This window comes from Gadus morhua, chromosome 18, assembly GCF_902167405.1.
Source record: "Gadus morhua chromosome 18, gadMor3.0, whole genome shotgun sequence".
Classification (NCBI taxonomy): domain Eukaryota; kingdom Metazoa; phylum Chordata; class Actinopteri; order Gadiformes; family Gadidae; genus Gadus; species Gadus morhua.
In genome coordinates, this window is record NC_044065.1 from 6,354,299 (window position 1) to 6,368,515 (window position 14,217).

General features: G+C 48.9%; 1 protein-coding gene across 1 annotated transcript in view; it reads right to left on the bottom strand.

Annotated features, from left to right (window-relative positions):
* Positions 1-14,217, bottom strand: part of cacna1g (calcium channel, voltage-dependent, T type, alpha 1G subunit) — a 111,248-nt gene that overhangs the window by 29,526 nt on the left and 67,505 nt on the right. Inside the window, exons 19-22 of the mRNA XM_030339458.1 lie at positions 13,576-13,702; positions 12,703-12,828; positions 12,523-12,612; positions 11,142-11,334 (exon numbers count right to left, since the gene is read on the bottom strand). Of these exons, the coding sequence (XP_030195318.1) occupies positions 11,142-11,334; positions 12,523-12,612; positions 12,703-12,828; positions 13,576-13,702 (536 nt within the window). The remainder of the gene's footprint in view (positions 1-11,141; positions 11,335-12,522; positions 12,613-12,702; positions 12,829-13,575; positions 13,703-14,217) is intronic.

Genomic DNA, 14,217 nt, shown 5'->3' on the forward strand with positions numbered 1-14,217 from the left:
AACCCGGGGCAGAGGGTAGAGGGTTTGGGACCACTGGGACCACAGCCTGGGACCCTCTAACCTCTGGACCCGTAGCAGCTACACACTTTACCAGTTAGAAGATAATGCATTAATTAAAGGCTTAATTAATGACAGCGAGGGGCGTGGCTTAGTGGAGGGCCGATCATATGTAAATGAGGACCAGCTGAGGTTTGGCTCAACTTTACGCCATTGAAGATTATTTGGTTTCTGAGACTCTAGACTTGAGTCAATGGAGGTTCCAGATGTTTCCTGAATGGATTATGAATTTGGGGGGCCGAAGCACCCCTCCAGAGCCGGCCACACCCCTCCCCCTCTTTACCAAGGAGGATCCTGGGACATGCAGTCCCTGAAGTCAACGGGGAAGAAAAAGGTTAAAAGCGGCAAAACAGTAAAAGCGGAAAACCAAACCAAACAAAAAAACTACAACTCCCAGAGCAGCCCCATACCTCTTGGTCCCACAACACTCACCTGTGCTGCTCTCTCCTGGTCTACGGTAGGTTGGCTGGGGGGGGGTCCCTAAGTACTCTGACCAGGAAATAGTGAAGATGGACGGGACCCAAGACAGGGGAGCCGGGAGTTGTGTTTCTTTTGTTTAGTTGTTACCTTGCAGTGAGACGATTACCCATACAGAGGCGGTCCCACAATAGTTGGGAAATACAGACACACTAAACTGCCCCCCCCCCCCCTCCCCAGGGCGGGGGCGGGGCCGGGGGGGGCGGAGGAAGGATGAGAGGGCGGAGCAACAGCACAGCACAGCACGATGTCGGCAGACTGCGAGAGTTCTGAGCGACCTCCTCTTCGGGGAAGTCGAGTGTGTCGGTGGCTGAGGGCGGTGAACGGACGCTCTGATAGGTGGCGAGGGTGAGGTGTGATGTCATAGAGGCGGGGCCTGGCTGAGCAGCCAATGGGTGTGATGTATTCTGTGTTGTATTTTAAATTGGTTGTTCCGCGCTGGTTCATTCATTTACGTTTGACGGGGAAACGCGCCGAGCTGAGGCAGGACACTTAAGGGCTCGGTGAGGGGTCCTCAAAGATAAAGCAAAGGAAAGCACATCAAACAATACAAAATATAAAAACAAGACGATGGCGTTTCAAAGAAAAAAACAACTTTAGCACGCGCCGGGAGGTAGCATGGCTAGCATGGCTGGCGGGAATAACCGGACGAGAGAGAGAGAGAGAGAGAGAGAGAGAGAGAGAGAGAGAGAGAGAGAGAGAGAGAGAGAGAGAGAGAGAGAGAGAGAGAGAGAGAGAGAGAGAGAGAGAGAGAGAGAGAGAGAGAGAGAGAGAGAGAGAGAGAGAGCGATGGATCCTGGATGAACCAAAACAATAGTAAGAGACAGCAACAGAAGCAGGGTTGAGGGCTGTAAGCGAGGCCACAGAGTTCAGGGCGGACCAGTGGTCGCCTCTGACACCAGCTGGTAGCTGCTGGTAGCCTGAGGCTGTGGCTGCGCGTACAGCCCTCTCCCTGCCCGGTAAACAACACAGTATTAAACAGCACAACAGCAATGTCTGCTGGGTAATCATGAATAAATCGTTAATAATATAATGATGATAATAATAATTATATTAATTAAAAAAACATTCACAAATAAGTAAATCAAGTAAATGTTTGATATGCATTGGCCAGCAAACAGTGAGTCTTCAGACAGGAGCATACCAACTGTTAAAATAAAGCATTGAAACCATTAAGGAGGGGTGAGACGGGACAGGGGGGGGTCCCAGCTCCTCCGGGTGCTCTGCTGCTGCGCCTTGGGGGAGGGAGGGGGGGGGGGGGGGGGGTGGGGGAAGAGAGAGAGAGCGGGGGCAGCAAAGCAAACGGAAGTATCCGGAAGAAAAAGAGGCAAAGGAAATCAAAACATGACATCATTCAATATGACAAGGCATGATGACAGACACAGCCATTTGAGACGCTCTGTCGCACACAAGAACACACAACAGACACACACACACACACACACACACATATAGACATAGACATACTGCAGGCGCACACATGAGAGACACACAATGTGCTGGTTCACATGGTAGACTGACACACCTCTTTCTGAGTCTTACAGTACTTGAGCAGTAATGGACCAATCAAACCGAGGGGACTGAATGGTGAAGGCAAGCGATTGGACGATGTGAGTGGAAGGCGGGGGCACAGGGACAATGGGTAGGGAGGCGTAGTAAAAAAAAAAGTACAATAAAGGCTGATGAGAAGTGTTCTGAGCGGCCTATCAGGACGAAGCCTCGCTCTCCTTCTGCTGCTATAGGTTGAAACCACGAGCGTTCGTACCAAAACGTTAAGGCGGTCATGGTGCATTTACATTTAGGGCATTTGGCAGATGCTTTTATCCAAAGCAACTTACAATGAATACATTAGACAGAGGAAAGAGAAACAACAATATATCGCTGTTGGTACAGGACGGATGTTCATGGAACCAAGTGCCAAGCACTAACAATCTCTAGGTTAACCCATTCCCCGTATACAACTAAAATAGCTAGGGTAAGATGCTACACAACTAAGAACTTTAACTAAGTACGACATACAATAAGTGTGTACATTAAGTGCCGGGCACTTCCAACATACAGTAAGTAGGAAGGGTGGAAGGGGGTGGCTATGCAGAGTTTAGATGAGGTCTGAACAGGTTAGTCTTGAGTCTCTAGTGGAAGCTGGTGAGCGACTCTGCGGTCCTGACGTCGGCAGCGAGCTCGTTCCACCACGGCGGTACCAAAACAGAGTTGTGACCGGCCATTTAATGTTTACACCCAGAAGAGATCTCACTACGTTCAACATCTGCTGCTCATACTATTGACTACTAATACTTTTAACTACACATATTATTAACTACTCATACTATTAACTATTCATGGTATTAACTAACTTATACTATTAACTACTCATACTTTTAACTACTCATGCTATTATCTATTCTTGATATTAACTACTCATACTATTAACTACACATATTATTAACTACTCATACTATTAACTACTCATACTATTAACTATTCATACTAATAACTACTCATACTGTTAACTAATCATACTGTTAACTACTCATACTATTAACTACCAATAATAACTACTCATACTGTTAACTAATCATACTATTAACTACTCATACTATTAACTTCTCATACTATTAACTACTCACACTATTAACTACTCATACTAATGGCTTATCATACTGTTGACTAGTCATACTGTTAACTACTCATACTATTAACTACTCATAATATTAACTACACATACTATTATCTACTCATGCTATTAACTACTTGAAGCTTCACAATGCAGTGTTCAAACAGAGAGCTGCGTCCACGGTTTATATTATTCTGCCCAAAAAAACACAGCAACTCAAATGCTGCATTGCTAAAAGAGAATCCGAGCGGAAAAGAAGGAATAATATCTCAAATAGTCTTTGAAATATGTATGAGAGGAGAGAGAGGCAGCTGCTGTTTGAAGAGCGCAGGGACAGCGCACTGCAGATGGTGAGGCACGGCGCTCTGCAGAGCTGTGCCGAGCGCTGTCTGAGCGCTGCATCCTCCTCTAAGGCTCTGGTGCAGCCCGAGAACTCCCCGGCTCATGTGCTCTCACATCCACACACTGCTCCTGTCAGGTTGAGCTCAGCACTACGGTCTGAAGCCATGCTTCGTATGTGCATGGCTTCCCGGGGGGGGGGATGTTAGGCGAATGACAGCCATGTAGCGTACGTTCAGTACACCCGGGGAACAGTGCTCATCGGAAATCTCCTCCTCTTAATCTCAACAAAGACAGGCTGCTGTTGCTTTGTGTACTATACATCAACTCATTCGGTGGCTTGGGTCATCAGGGGCACAAAGAAAAGCCTCAGCATAACAATAACACTTATTATGGTAATGCCACAGTGCTATTGGCAAGGGAGAAATCCTGCTGTGTTGCAGACACAGAGACAAGCTTAGCCGCTACAAGGAAGCTTATTATGGCTGCTCGGTGTTGCTCGAGGACTCCCGAGTAGAGAGATGCTAGGGGTTGAATATTTTTTATTGTGACACATGTTACAACCGCTACGCAGCGCAAAAAGGGTCGAGGCGTTGCAGGCAACGACGACAAGATCCCATTTATCGGTCCTTTTGTTTATTAATTCAGGTACTTGGTTATAGGTCTGTACCTTCCAGGGGGTACTCTAGTAACAGATAATGGGAGCTGAGCCAGAGCACAGTGCAATACAAAACTCACGCAGCACTCCTGCTGTTGTAAACCGATGCATCCTGCTTATGCAAGTGACCACAATTAGTCGATGAAACCCTCCTTGCATCTCTTTAGGCATATCAGTTCTGGTACACTGAAAACATGCTGATTCTAACCGCTGCAGACACATGCCTTCAACTTCTCCTCTGCAACTTTCACGTTGCTATGAGGTCAGTGTTAGAGCTGTGATGTGCGATGTCAAACGTCCTTTTTTACTTTTTCGACTTAGTTTAGTTTCATGATAAGTTACTTGGATAATGTCTACAATCCTGGACCAGCGAATCAAATCCCTAACCGCCTGAAACGAGCATCAGGGAACCGGTCCTGTTGCACACTGGTGATGATGCCGATGGTATACCGCTAAGAGGAAGAGGCGTCACAGGGGGCCGGTGACGACACTCGGTCAGGTGAACGCCGCAGCCGCCGCCGCCGCCGCCACACACAGGGGCAGATGTCAGCAGCACTTAGAAGAGACAAAACTCTGAGTAACCGCCGGGTCTCGCAGAATTTCACCCCAACTCCGCCGCTCCCCCCCCCCCCCCCCCACGGCGCGCCCCCCTGTGGAGCGCTGAAAGATTGATCACACACGAGGACGCGCTACCTTACAGCTCCCTGACATCAAACTTTGAACGCCGTTCATCTCTGCTGGCAGAGAGGTCTCGTGCCAAGGGAACAGGGCGAGCGCTTCATTCCCTGTTTCACTGGGTTGATCCGCCTTCACCTCCTCTGATCTCTCCCGCTCTCTCTCTCTCTCTGTCCCTCCCTCTCTTCTCCCCTTATAGCCCTGCCGTTATTAATTCCATCTCCGCAATGGCAGAATATAGAGGAGAAAGTTGGTGTTCCATCCGTCTCCGTTAGTGCTGACCCAGATACAGCCACTGTATCACGACTGCTGCTCGCTGATGACTGTGTGTGACTCTCTGGGTGCGCTGGACTGTGTTTGTGTGTATATGTATATGTGTGTGTTTATGTATCTGTATTTGTGTGTGAAAATGTGTACATGTGACTGTGTGTGTGTGTGTGTGTGCGTGCATGAACCAATGTGTAATCGATTGCATCATGTCTGGCTTTTTGTGTGTTTTTGTGTGTGTCGTGACTGTTTATGTGTTTGTTTGTGTGTGTCTGCGTCACTGTGTGTGTGTGTCTGTGTGTGCGTGAGTGTGTGCGTGTGTGTCTTTACGCATGCCTCTACTTTAAGGTAAATGTATGGGATACAAGCGGCACTGGTTTAGACTCCTGGCCGCGACTCATCGGCCGCACGGTGACAGGCGCAGACGGAGGGGTTGAACACGACAAACGGCTTAGCTCGAGCCACCGGAGAACATTTATCCTGGCACCTTGTGCAGAACAACTATCGCACACACACACGCACACACACACACACACAGTCTTCACAGCGCCGCGGTTTGAGGCTGGGATCGGTGAAGGCTGTGTTAACGACGGCCGGAGGCTCTGGCGGCCGGCTGCGTTTCCTCCGCTGACTGGGCTGAACTTGCCTCACCTCAGGTACCCAGCGGTGGGGCTCTACAGCGTACCTTACAGTGCACTCTGCGGTCGGGGAGGAATGGCGTGTGGACCTGGCTGTGGGCCCCGGAGGGGGTCGTAAAAGCGGGTTGAATTCCACTTTGCATGGAGGCCCTTCTGGAGACATCCGTCCTGAGCTCCTCGGTTTATTGTGATCAGATGTGGCTTTGGCTGGATGGTGCGAATTAGTAAACAATGTTTCAAAAGCAAACACGCGTTTGGGATTCCTGCGGCTTGAAGCCGCTCCCCTCCGGTGCTCGGTGAACGCGCCAAACCGCACCTCCGTTCACAGGCGCTGTCGACGCCTCGCTCCCCTCCGTGTGGGAAAGACAGAATCTGCTTATTAAAAATAATAAAGACTTAGCTTTTTTGGGGTGAGATTTTATGAGGTTTAGTCATGTGGGGGAAGGGGGCGTGGGGGGTGAGGGGCGGTCAAGGGGTAGGACCACCGTCGTAGGGGCCTTTGAGGAACGCGGTGTTCAGGAACGTTGGGTCTAGAGGAGAACAGAAGGCGGCATCTCGCTCAGACTGGGAGGAGCCGGGGTTCACAGGCTGCAATGTCTGCACAGACTCACTCACACACACACACACAGGCACAGAGGCGCACACACACACACATACAGACACACACTCTCACAAAGGGGCATGCACACAAACACAAATACACACAGACACACACACCAGGGAAGAAAGGATCTCCTTTGACTTTTGACTGCTCCCCTCGCCATTCCTCCTCTCCTCTCTTTGTGTTTCTCCCTCATCTTCTTTCATCCTCTTCCTCATCTGCTCTCCCTTCGTCTCCTTGGCCCTGGTTTATGTCTGCTCTCCAAGAGCAGACACAAGGCCCTTGTGCAAATAGTGCTTCAGTGTTTGTATTTACTGTGTCATTTATTATTCATGAAGCCGTTGCATCTGAGGCTGAGGAGCATTAGAAACATTTGAACCGTAGAGTGACTAAGAGAGGAAGTTACGGTCTTTCGTGTGACTGTGTGTGTTGGTGTGTGAGCGTTTGCGTCGGTGTGTGTGTGTGTGAGTCTGTGTGTGTGTGTGTGTGTGTGTGTGTGCGTGAGCACGTGCGTGGTTGTGCATGTGTGTGTGAGCGTATGTGTGAGTGGGTGTGGGTCTTTGTGCCAGTGTGTGTGTGTCTGTGTCTGTGTCTGTCTGTCTGTGTCTGTGTCTGTGTCTGTGTGTGTGTGTGTGTGTGTGTGTGTGCATGAAGCCATTCAGCCATCAGTAATTGGCATATTTTTTGTGCATTTGGGTTCATTTCACAGGGAAGCAGAGCAGAGGGATAAGAGAGATGGATGGAGGCGGCGGGAGCGTCAAAGAGAGGCAGAGAGCTGTAGATAATAGAGCTGTAGGCTCGTCTTCCCTCACAGGGTGACCGAGATGAAGAGGAGAGGGGCTTTTCGGGACCGAGGGAAGATCCTGCATATTTTACAGGCTCATCACCGCCATCTGTTCACTGGACCCACACATGCGCACACACACTCTCACACACACACGCACACACATGGTCGCACGCACGGTGGACGCACACACACACAAACACATGCACGCCAACATACATAGACAGATAGACACACAAATGCCAACAAACAGTCTCCACACAAACACACACACACACACACAAAGCCCTGTTCTTCACCTCACATGACCAGCCGCATCCAGTCGCACCAACACCTTTCTACCTCGTCATAACTCCTTCCTCACATGCTGATAAACACACATCTCCAGAACCAAAGACAGCCGGACAACCACACTAACATAACGGAACATCAGCAGTCAGTCATGCCCAAGCTCGATGTTGCTCTGATGTTGTCTTGATGGCCATGTTATGTTCTATAATGGTCCACCTACCCATAGGTCTGACCTTCTCAACACCACTCTCGCTAAGTCACTCTCATTTTGACGAAACACATTTTTATGCAAGTTGGCAGGGTGTGAAATTATATATCTGGAACCGAATAGGGTTTAATGAAGTCCAAATCACAACCTGTGGGATGGCAAGTCTAATAAAGCAGCTCAATCCATTTTGAAGGTGCAAGCTAATAGACCCACTAGCAGAGAGATAGGAAGCATTCCATTTTTGGAACTGGTTTAGCTGGGAAGTCTTGTTTCCTTCTGAATCACGTTTACATTAAAAAGGTAAATTGAGGGATAATGCCTAAATCCTGACAAGGTTTCACAGATAGTGTATTCTGATTGCTAAACACTAACCCATAAATTCAACATGCGTCGAAACAAGTCCTCCTTCAGATATTTCTTGCCGTGCTAGTTTACACTTTATTTCTGAAGACACATGTTTCCATTTCCTGCCGTGCACTTTCTGGCCTACCCTGGCCCGAGTGAGTTGCTGTGGTGGTGGTGGTGGTGGTGGTGGGGGTGGTACAGATGGAGGTGGTGGAGCAGCTAGCACTGCAGGCGGATGGGAGGAGACTGTGGAGGACAAAGATTCATGGGCAGAGAAGCACGCACCAACGGAGAAAAGAAAGAGCTGAGAAAGGAAAAGAGCAAAAGATAAACAGGTAGACAGCGGCACGTTCTGGAAGGACCGATGAGGTGTGGGGAGGGGGAGAGGGGGGGGAGGGGGGGAGGCGGGGAAGGACTGGGTGTAGATGTCACCCATCCCCTCCCCCACGCGCTTGTGGAGCTCAGCGGACTACACTGTTGGGCTCCGACGGTGGGGCTGGGCGGGTGATGGTGTTACTGGGTGGGTGGAGGTGGTACTTGGGGGGGGGGGGGTGATGGCAGTACTGGGCGGGTGGTGGTTGTGTGTGGCAGGGCGGTTGCTTTTTCGGGGACAAACGGAGCATGCTGGAGACTCAGTACCTGTCAACGTGCCTTGAGATAGCGACCAACTCACCCCCGGAGGAATTAAATCTAGAGGGACGAGACCGTGTTAGTCAGTAAGCAGCAGCAGAGAGGAGGGAGAGAGACAGGGGGAGAGAGAGAGAGAGAGAGAGAGAGAGAGAGAGAGAGAGAGAGAGAGAGAGAGAGAGAGAGAGAGAGAGAGAGAGAGAGAGAGAGAGAGAGAGAGAGAGAGAGAGAGAGAGAGAGAGAGAGAGAGAGAGAGAGAGAGAGAGAGAGAGAGAGAAATATAGACAGGAAGAGAGAAATAGCAAGAGCGAATAATAGAGAGAGACAGAGACAGAGATAGAGAGATAGATATAGATAGATAGATAAATATATATAGATTGATTGAAAGATAGACGTAGAGGGAGATAGATTGATACAAAAAATATCCCAGAGAGAGCGAGGGAGAGAGAGAAAGAGAGGGAATAAAAGAGCCCAAATCAGAGAGCGAGAGCGAGAAAGAAAGAGGGAAAGAGGGATGGAGTAAGGCAAGAAGGAAGCAATGAAAGAGTCAAAAGCTGGTTTGTGTTTTTTTTCATGTCTTTCCAGAGATTCTGAGCCTGACGTTTGTACGAAGAACACCACGATTCACGGCGAGCGAAAGGCCTCCGAACGCAAAGCCATGGTCAGCCCAACCTTCAAGCGAACTCCTTACACAACCACTGTTTGACCAAACCACTAGGAGACAACGTTGGCAGACCAATGGGTATACAGAGAGCCTCCGGGACAAAAAGGAAAGAACAGCTGAAAAAATACATGAAAAAGGATAAAAAGAGAAAAGTTAAAAAGAGAAAATCAATCAAGAGAAAAAAGCAAAAAGCGAGCGTTGGTAGTTGAAAATGTGAGCGACGAGTATTAGAGAGCAAAGTATGCATGCGTGTGAGTGTGTGTGTGTGTGTGTGGTTGTGTGTGTGTAATTCTGGTACTGATGTGTGGGTATTAATACGTCCATACGTCGGTAATGTTACCTAGAAAAATGCAAAAAAACGCTATCGGGCTCCATCTGTATTTCTCAAGAATCGAGGAACAACAACAACGTGCTGCCAATCAAACCATCGACCACACAGCGGCCAATCGGAGGCCGTCATTTCCGGGACAAAGACAACCCTCAAACTGCCACTGAATCCACTGCACCTCGCCCACTCAGGGTGGGGGCCCCTACTGGGGGCCAGGGCCGGACGCAGTGGAGCTGGGTGACCACCCAAGCAGCCGGACTCTATTCCTCATACAGCCAGAGGGGGGGTGACACGGTGGGGGTGGAGGTGGGGGCGGGTGGGGGTGGGGGGGGGGTTGATAACGGGGCGGGATGTTCTAAGAATTTCGGCCTTCACCATAAAAAGAAAAAAATCGACTATTACCGGATCTGAATTGGAGTGGGGTTCGTGAGTTTGGGGGGTGTGGTGATGCGATGCCTGCACCCCTCCGGCTGTAGAACATAGTACGCATGCAAGAGAGGGGGGGGGAGGGGGGATCTATCGGCAAACGACCCCCCCATCCTCCACCCCTCTACTAAACCTACCCCCCCCCCCCTCCCCCTGTCTCGGGATACACACTACCATGCAACCCCCCCCCCCCCCCCCCCCGCCCGCCCGCACTGGGCATGCTCCAAAAAAAGGGGGCCGTCCCAAGCGTGGCGTCTACGGTAGACTTGTGAGGTCAAGGGGTGTCATGGGGTCATGGGGTCATGGGGTCTAGGGCCAGCGGCCCCCAGGGAGACGGTCTTTCATCGGTCGGACCAATCAGACTCGCTTAAGGGTGTACTTTGTAATATATGGGTGGTTCCCTATTGGCTCCCCTCCGCCACCACTCTCCACAAAAAGAGAACGTATTTGGATACAAAAGTCCTGCTTGTTTGTTCCTGCATTGCTGAGGAAACATCAGACAATTATTCAAGCGGGAGATGATGATCGGAGGCATTAAGGATCTTTACGATCAATTAAAAGAGAAATATCCTCATTACACGCCAATTAAGGTAAGGAAGAGTGAATCCTAGTCTAATTGTCAATTATGGTAAGGAAGAGGGAATCCTAGTCGTATTGGCCAATTAAGGTACGGAAGTGGAATTCCTAGTCTAATTGGTCAATTAAGGTAGGGAAGAGTAAATCATATTCAAATTGGTCAATTAGAGTAAGGAAGATGAAAAAATTAACAACCATTTCATAAAAAGCCGTAGATAAATGTAAAACGGAAGCCGATTATAAAGTACACCTTTAGAAGGTCAGCAGACCAGGAGAGAGGAGGCAGACCTCATGGAGGCTGGGGCCCCCTTATCGCCGGGGGCCTCTGAGAGGTTTGGGGGTTCGGGAGGGAGGATGTCAGCGGGATGTGTTTTTTGGGGGGGTGGATGTCTACCGTAGAGTAGCGTCTAAAACTCAAAGGACTAGCGCGCGGGTTGCGTTCCTCCGGCGATCGGTCGAACCGGAGGAAAAAAGAAAAAAGGTAAAAAGCTAAAAACCAGCATCAAATCAAGCAGGACTCAGAAAGATGTGGAAAGACTACCGACCAGCCAGCTCCTTCTCCTTACTCCTTCTCTTTTTCTCCATGCGTTTCAATCTCTTCTCCTCCCGGATCTTGGCCTCCTCGGCCTCCTGGGAGCGCCGGCACTTGTGGAAGTTCTCCACGACCACGCCCACGAACATGTTGAGCACGAAGAACGCCACGATCAGCAGGAAGGAGATGAAGTACAGCAGCATCCAGGGGTTGTTGTTCATCACCGGCTGTAGTGGGACACAGGTTAAACATCCAGGTGGTGGAGTTTGTTATCCGCTTGGGACTTGTGGTTCAACATGGCTGGGATGTTACGGGAAACACATATAAACATCCAGGGGTTGTAGTTCTTTATTAGGTTGGGAGTTGTAGTTCTATATTGGGGGGATGTTAAGGGAAACACAGGAAAACATCCAGGGGTTGTAGTTTGTTGATATCATGGGACTTGTAGTTCTATATTGGTTGGGATGTAATGGGAAACACAGGTTGAGATCCAGGGTTGTAGATTGTTATCAGCTTGGGACTTGCAGTTCTATATTTGGTTGGGGGTGCAATGGGGAAACACAGGTTAACAGCCAGGGGTTGTAGTTTGTTATCAGAATGGGAGTTGTAGTTCTACATTGGCTGGGAATGGGATGTTATGGAAAACATAGGTAAACATCCAGGGGTTGTAGTTCTTTATCAGCATGGGACCTGTAGTTATATATTAGTTGGGATGTTATGGGAAAACATATTAGGTAAACATCCAGGGGTTGTAGTTTGTTATCAGCTTGGGACTTGTAGTACTATATTGGTTGGGATGTTATGGGAAAACACATATAAACATCCAGGGGTTGTAGATCTTTATCAAGTTGGGAGTTGTAGTTCTATATTGGGGGGAGGTTATGGGAAAACACAGGTAAACATCCAGGGGTTGTAGTTCGTTTATATCATGGGACTTGTAGTTCTATATTGGTTGGGGTTGCGATGGGGAAACACAGGTAAACATCCAGGGCTTTCAATTAATCGGCAATGATGCATTTTACTTAATCATTGGTTGGGGGAAGGGGATATAATATTACGAATGTGCGAAAGCTTTATGAATTTTATAAATATAATCTGTTAACCGGATGATTTTTTATTAGTAGTGGTCAATGTTTCGGGGTTATCACGTGTTAACCCTGTGATCTTTACATCGGTGCGTGTCTGTGTCTCGGTCCCACTTAACTTATCTATCTTCACCCTCCACCTTAACTTTGTCCGATTTTTTTGGTTTCTTGAGCCCTACGTACTCTAAATGCTTATGGACCAAAAGTAAGGGGGACAGCTCTGTTCCCTCCCATGACCATGCCGTCGTAAAGCAAATAGCAAAACTCCTGGAGAATCACTCGCTCAGAAGGTTTTCCTCCAGCGTACGTATCTTCAGACGGGACGCTAACCTGTTTGTCGACTCCGACGGCGTCTAGTCCGTCGTACATGATGTCAACCCATCCATCCTTCGACGCCAGAACAAACAGAGACATCAGCGCCTGGAAGACATGGAGGAGTACCTGATTCAGAACCGCTTTATAACTCGGCCCACATGTTGAAAGAGTCAAGAGAGTGAAACGTTATCGGACCTGTCCCAGGTTGTCAAAGTTGTACTTGTGTCGGACCCATTTGTAAGACGCCAGCTGACAGTCCGACCGATTGGTGATGTTTCGGACGTCCTCCCCCTGACACACAAAGAACTTCCCCTTGAAGAGCTGCAGAGAGAGAGAGAGAGAGAGGGGGAGAGAGAGAGAGAGGGAGAGAGAGAGAGAGGAGAGAGAGAAGAGAGAGAGAGGGGAGAGGAGAGAGAGAGAGAGAGAGAGAGAGAGAGAGAGAGAGAGAGAGAGAGAGAGAGAGAGAGAGAGAGAGAGAGAGAGAGAGAGAGAGAGAGATGACTATATGAAATTAAATTATATGGGCATAAATCAAACTCGTAAAAGCTAGTTTTTGACATTTTGACAGGAGCTGGCTTCATTAATTATATTAACTTTTTATTAAAGTGATGTGTGTGTGTAGGGCGTAAGAGCTTGGACAGAAGGCCAAATGACAGGTTTGTCCTTGTGCTCATCACCACTCGCATCTAAGCCATCAGGCTATCAACAGGGGGGACGTGTCTGGACTGCAGAAGCTTCCTCAAAAGCAACAACAGAAGTGACATTAATTCACAATTCAGAGGTTCAGATGATGGATGCACCAACCATTGAGCTGGGGGGAGAGCAGCTTTAAGGTGTCATGGTATCACATATACTGTCCTCTCCTCTCCCCTGTTCTCCTCCTCTACTCTTCTTTTCACCTCCTCCCCTCTCCTCTTCCCACCTTTATCATCTTCTCACCTCCTCCTCCTCTCTCTTGTACACATCCACCCTTCTCTCCTCGGCCTCCCCTCTCATCCTCCACCATCTCCTCTCACCTTCCCGCATCCTCCTCCTGCTCTCACCTCCTCCTCCTCCTCCTCCTCTCACCTGTACTCCCAGGATGCCGAAGATGATGAAGAAGGCGCAGCAGATGACCACTATGTTGCCGATGGGCTTCAGTGATGACATCAGCGTCTCCACCACCAGCTTCAGTCCAGGAGCTCTGCTGATCACACTGGGAGGAGCACAACACACAGTCACGGATAACGCCTGCACGCCTGCGCCTGTGTGTGTGTGTGTGTGTGTGTGTGTGTGTGTGTGTGTGTGTGTGTGTTCATGCTGTGTACGTGTGAGGTGACTCATGTCCAGACTGTACAGAGCAGACTGTATGGTTCCTTCACTTCGTTCCCGTTTCACTACAACTGTTGTTCTGTCCTCCTTCTCTTCCCACCTGGTCTTCCCCCTCAGTGGTGGTCAAAACCCGCTCTGTGTGTGGTTCTATCAACCCTGAACTCTCTCTCAATTACATTACATTCAGAAGAGCCTTATCAGCATGGAAAATATCAGTCACAATGCCAAAGCAGTCAAAACTGAAACAAACGAAACATCACGAAGTGCGGCAAAGAGGTAAAAAACGAAGTAAAGTATCAATTACCAGTTCAAGCACAGAGCAGCACAAAGAAGGAAATGTTGAGTGAGGGAATCAAATGTGGTCATTTACCTGGGCAACAAAATTAGTCTTTACCACAT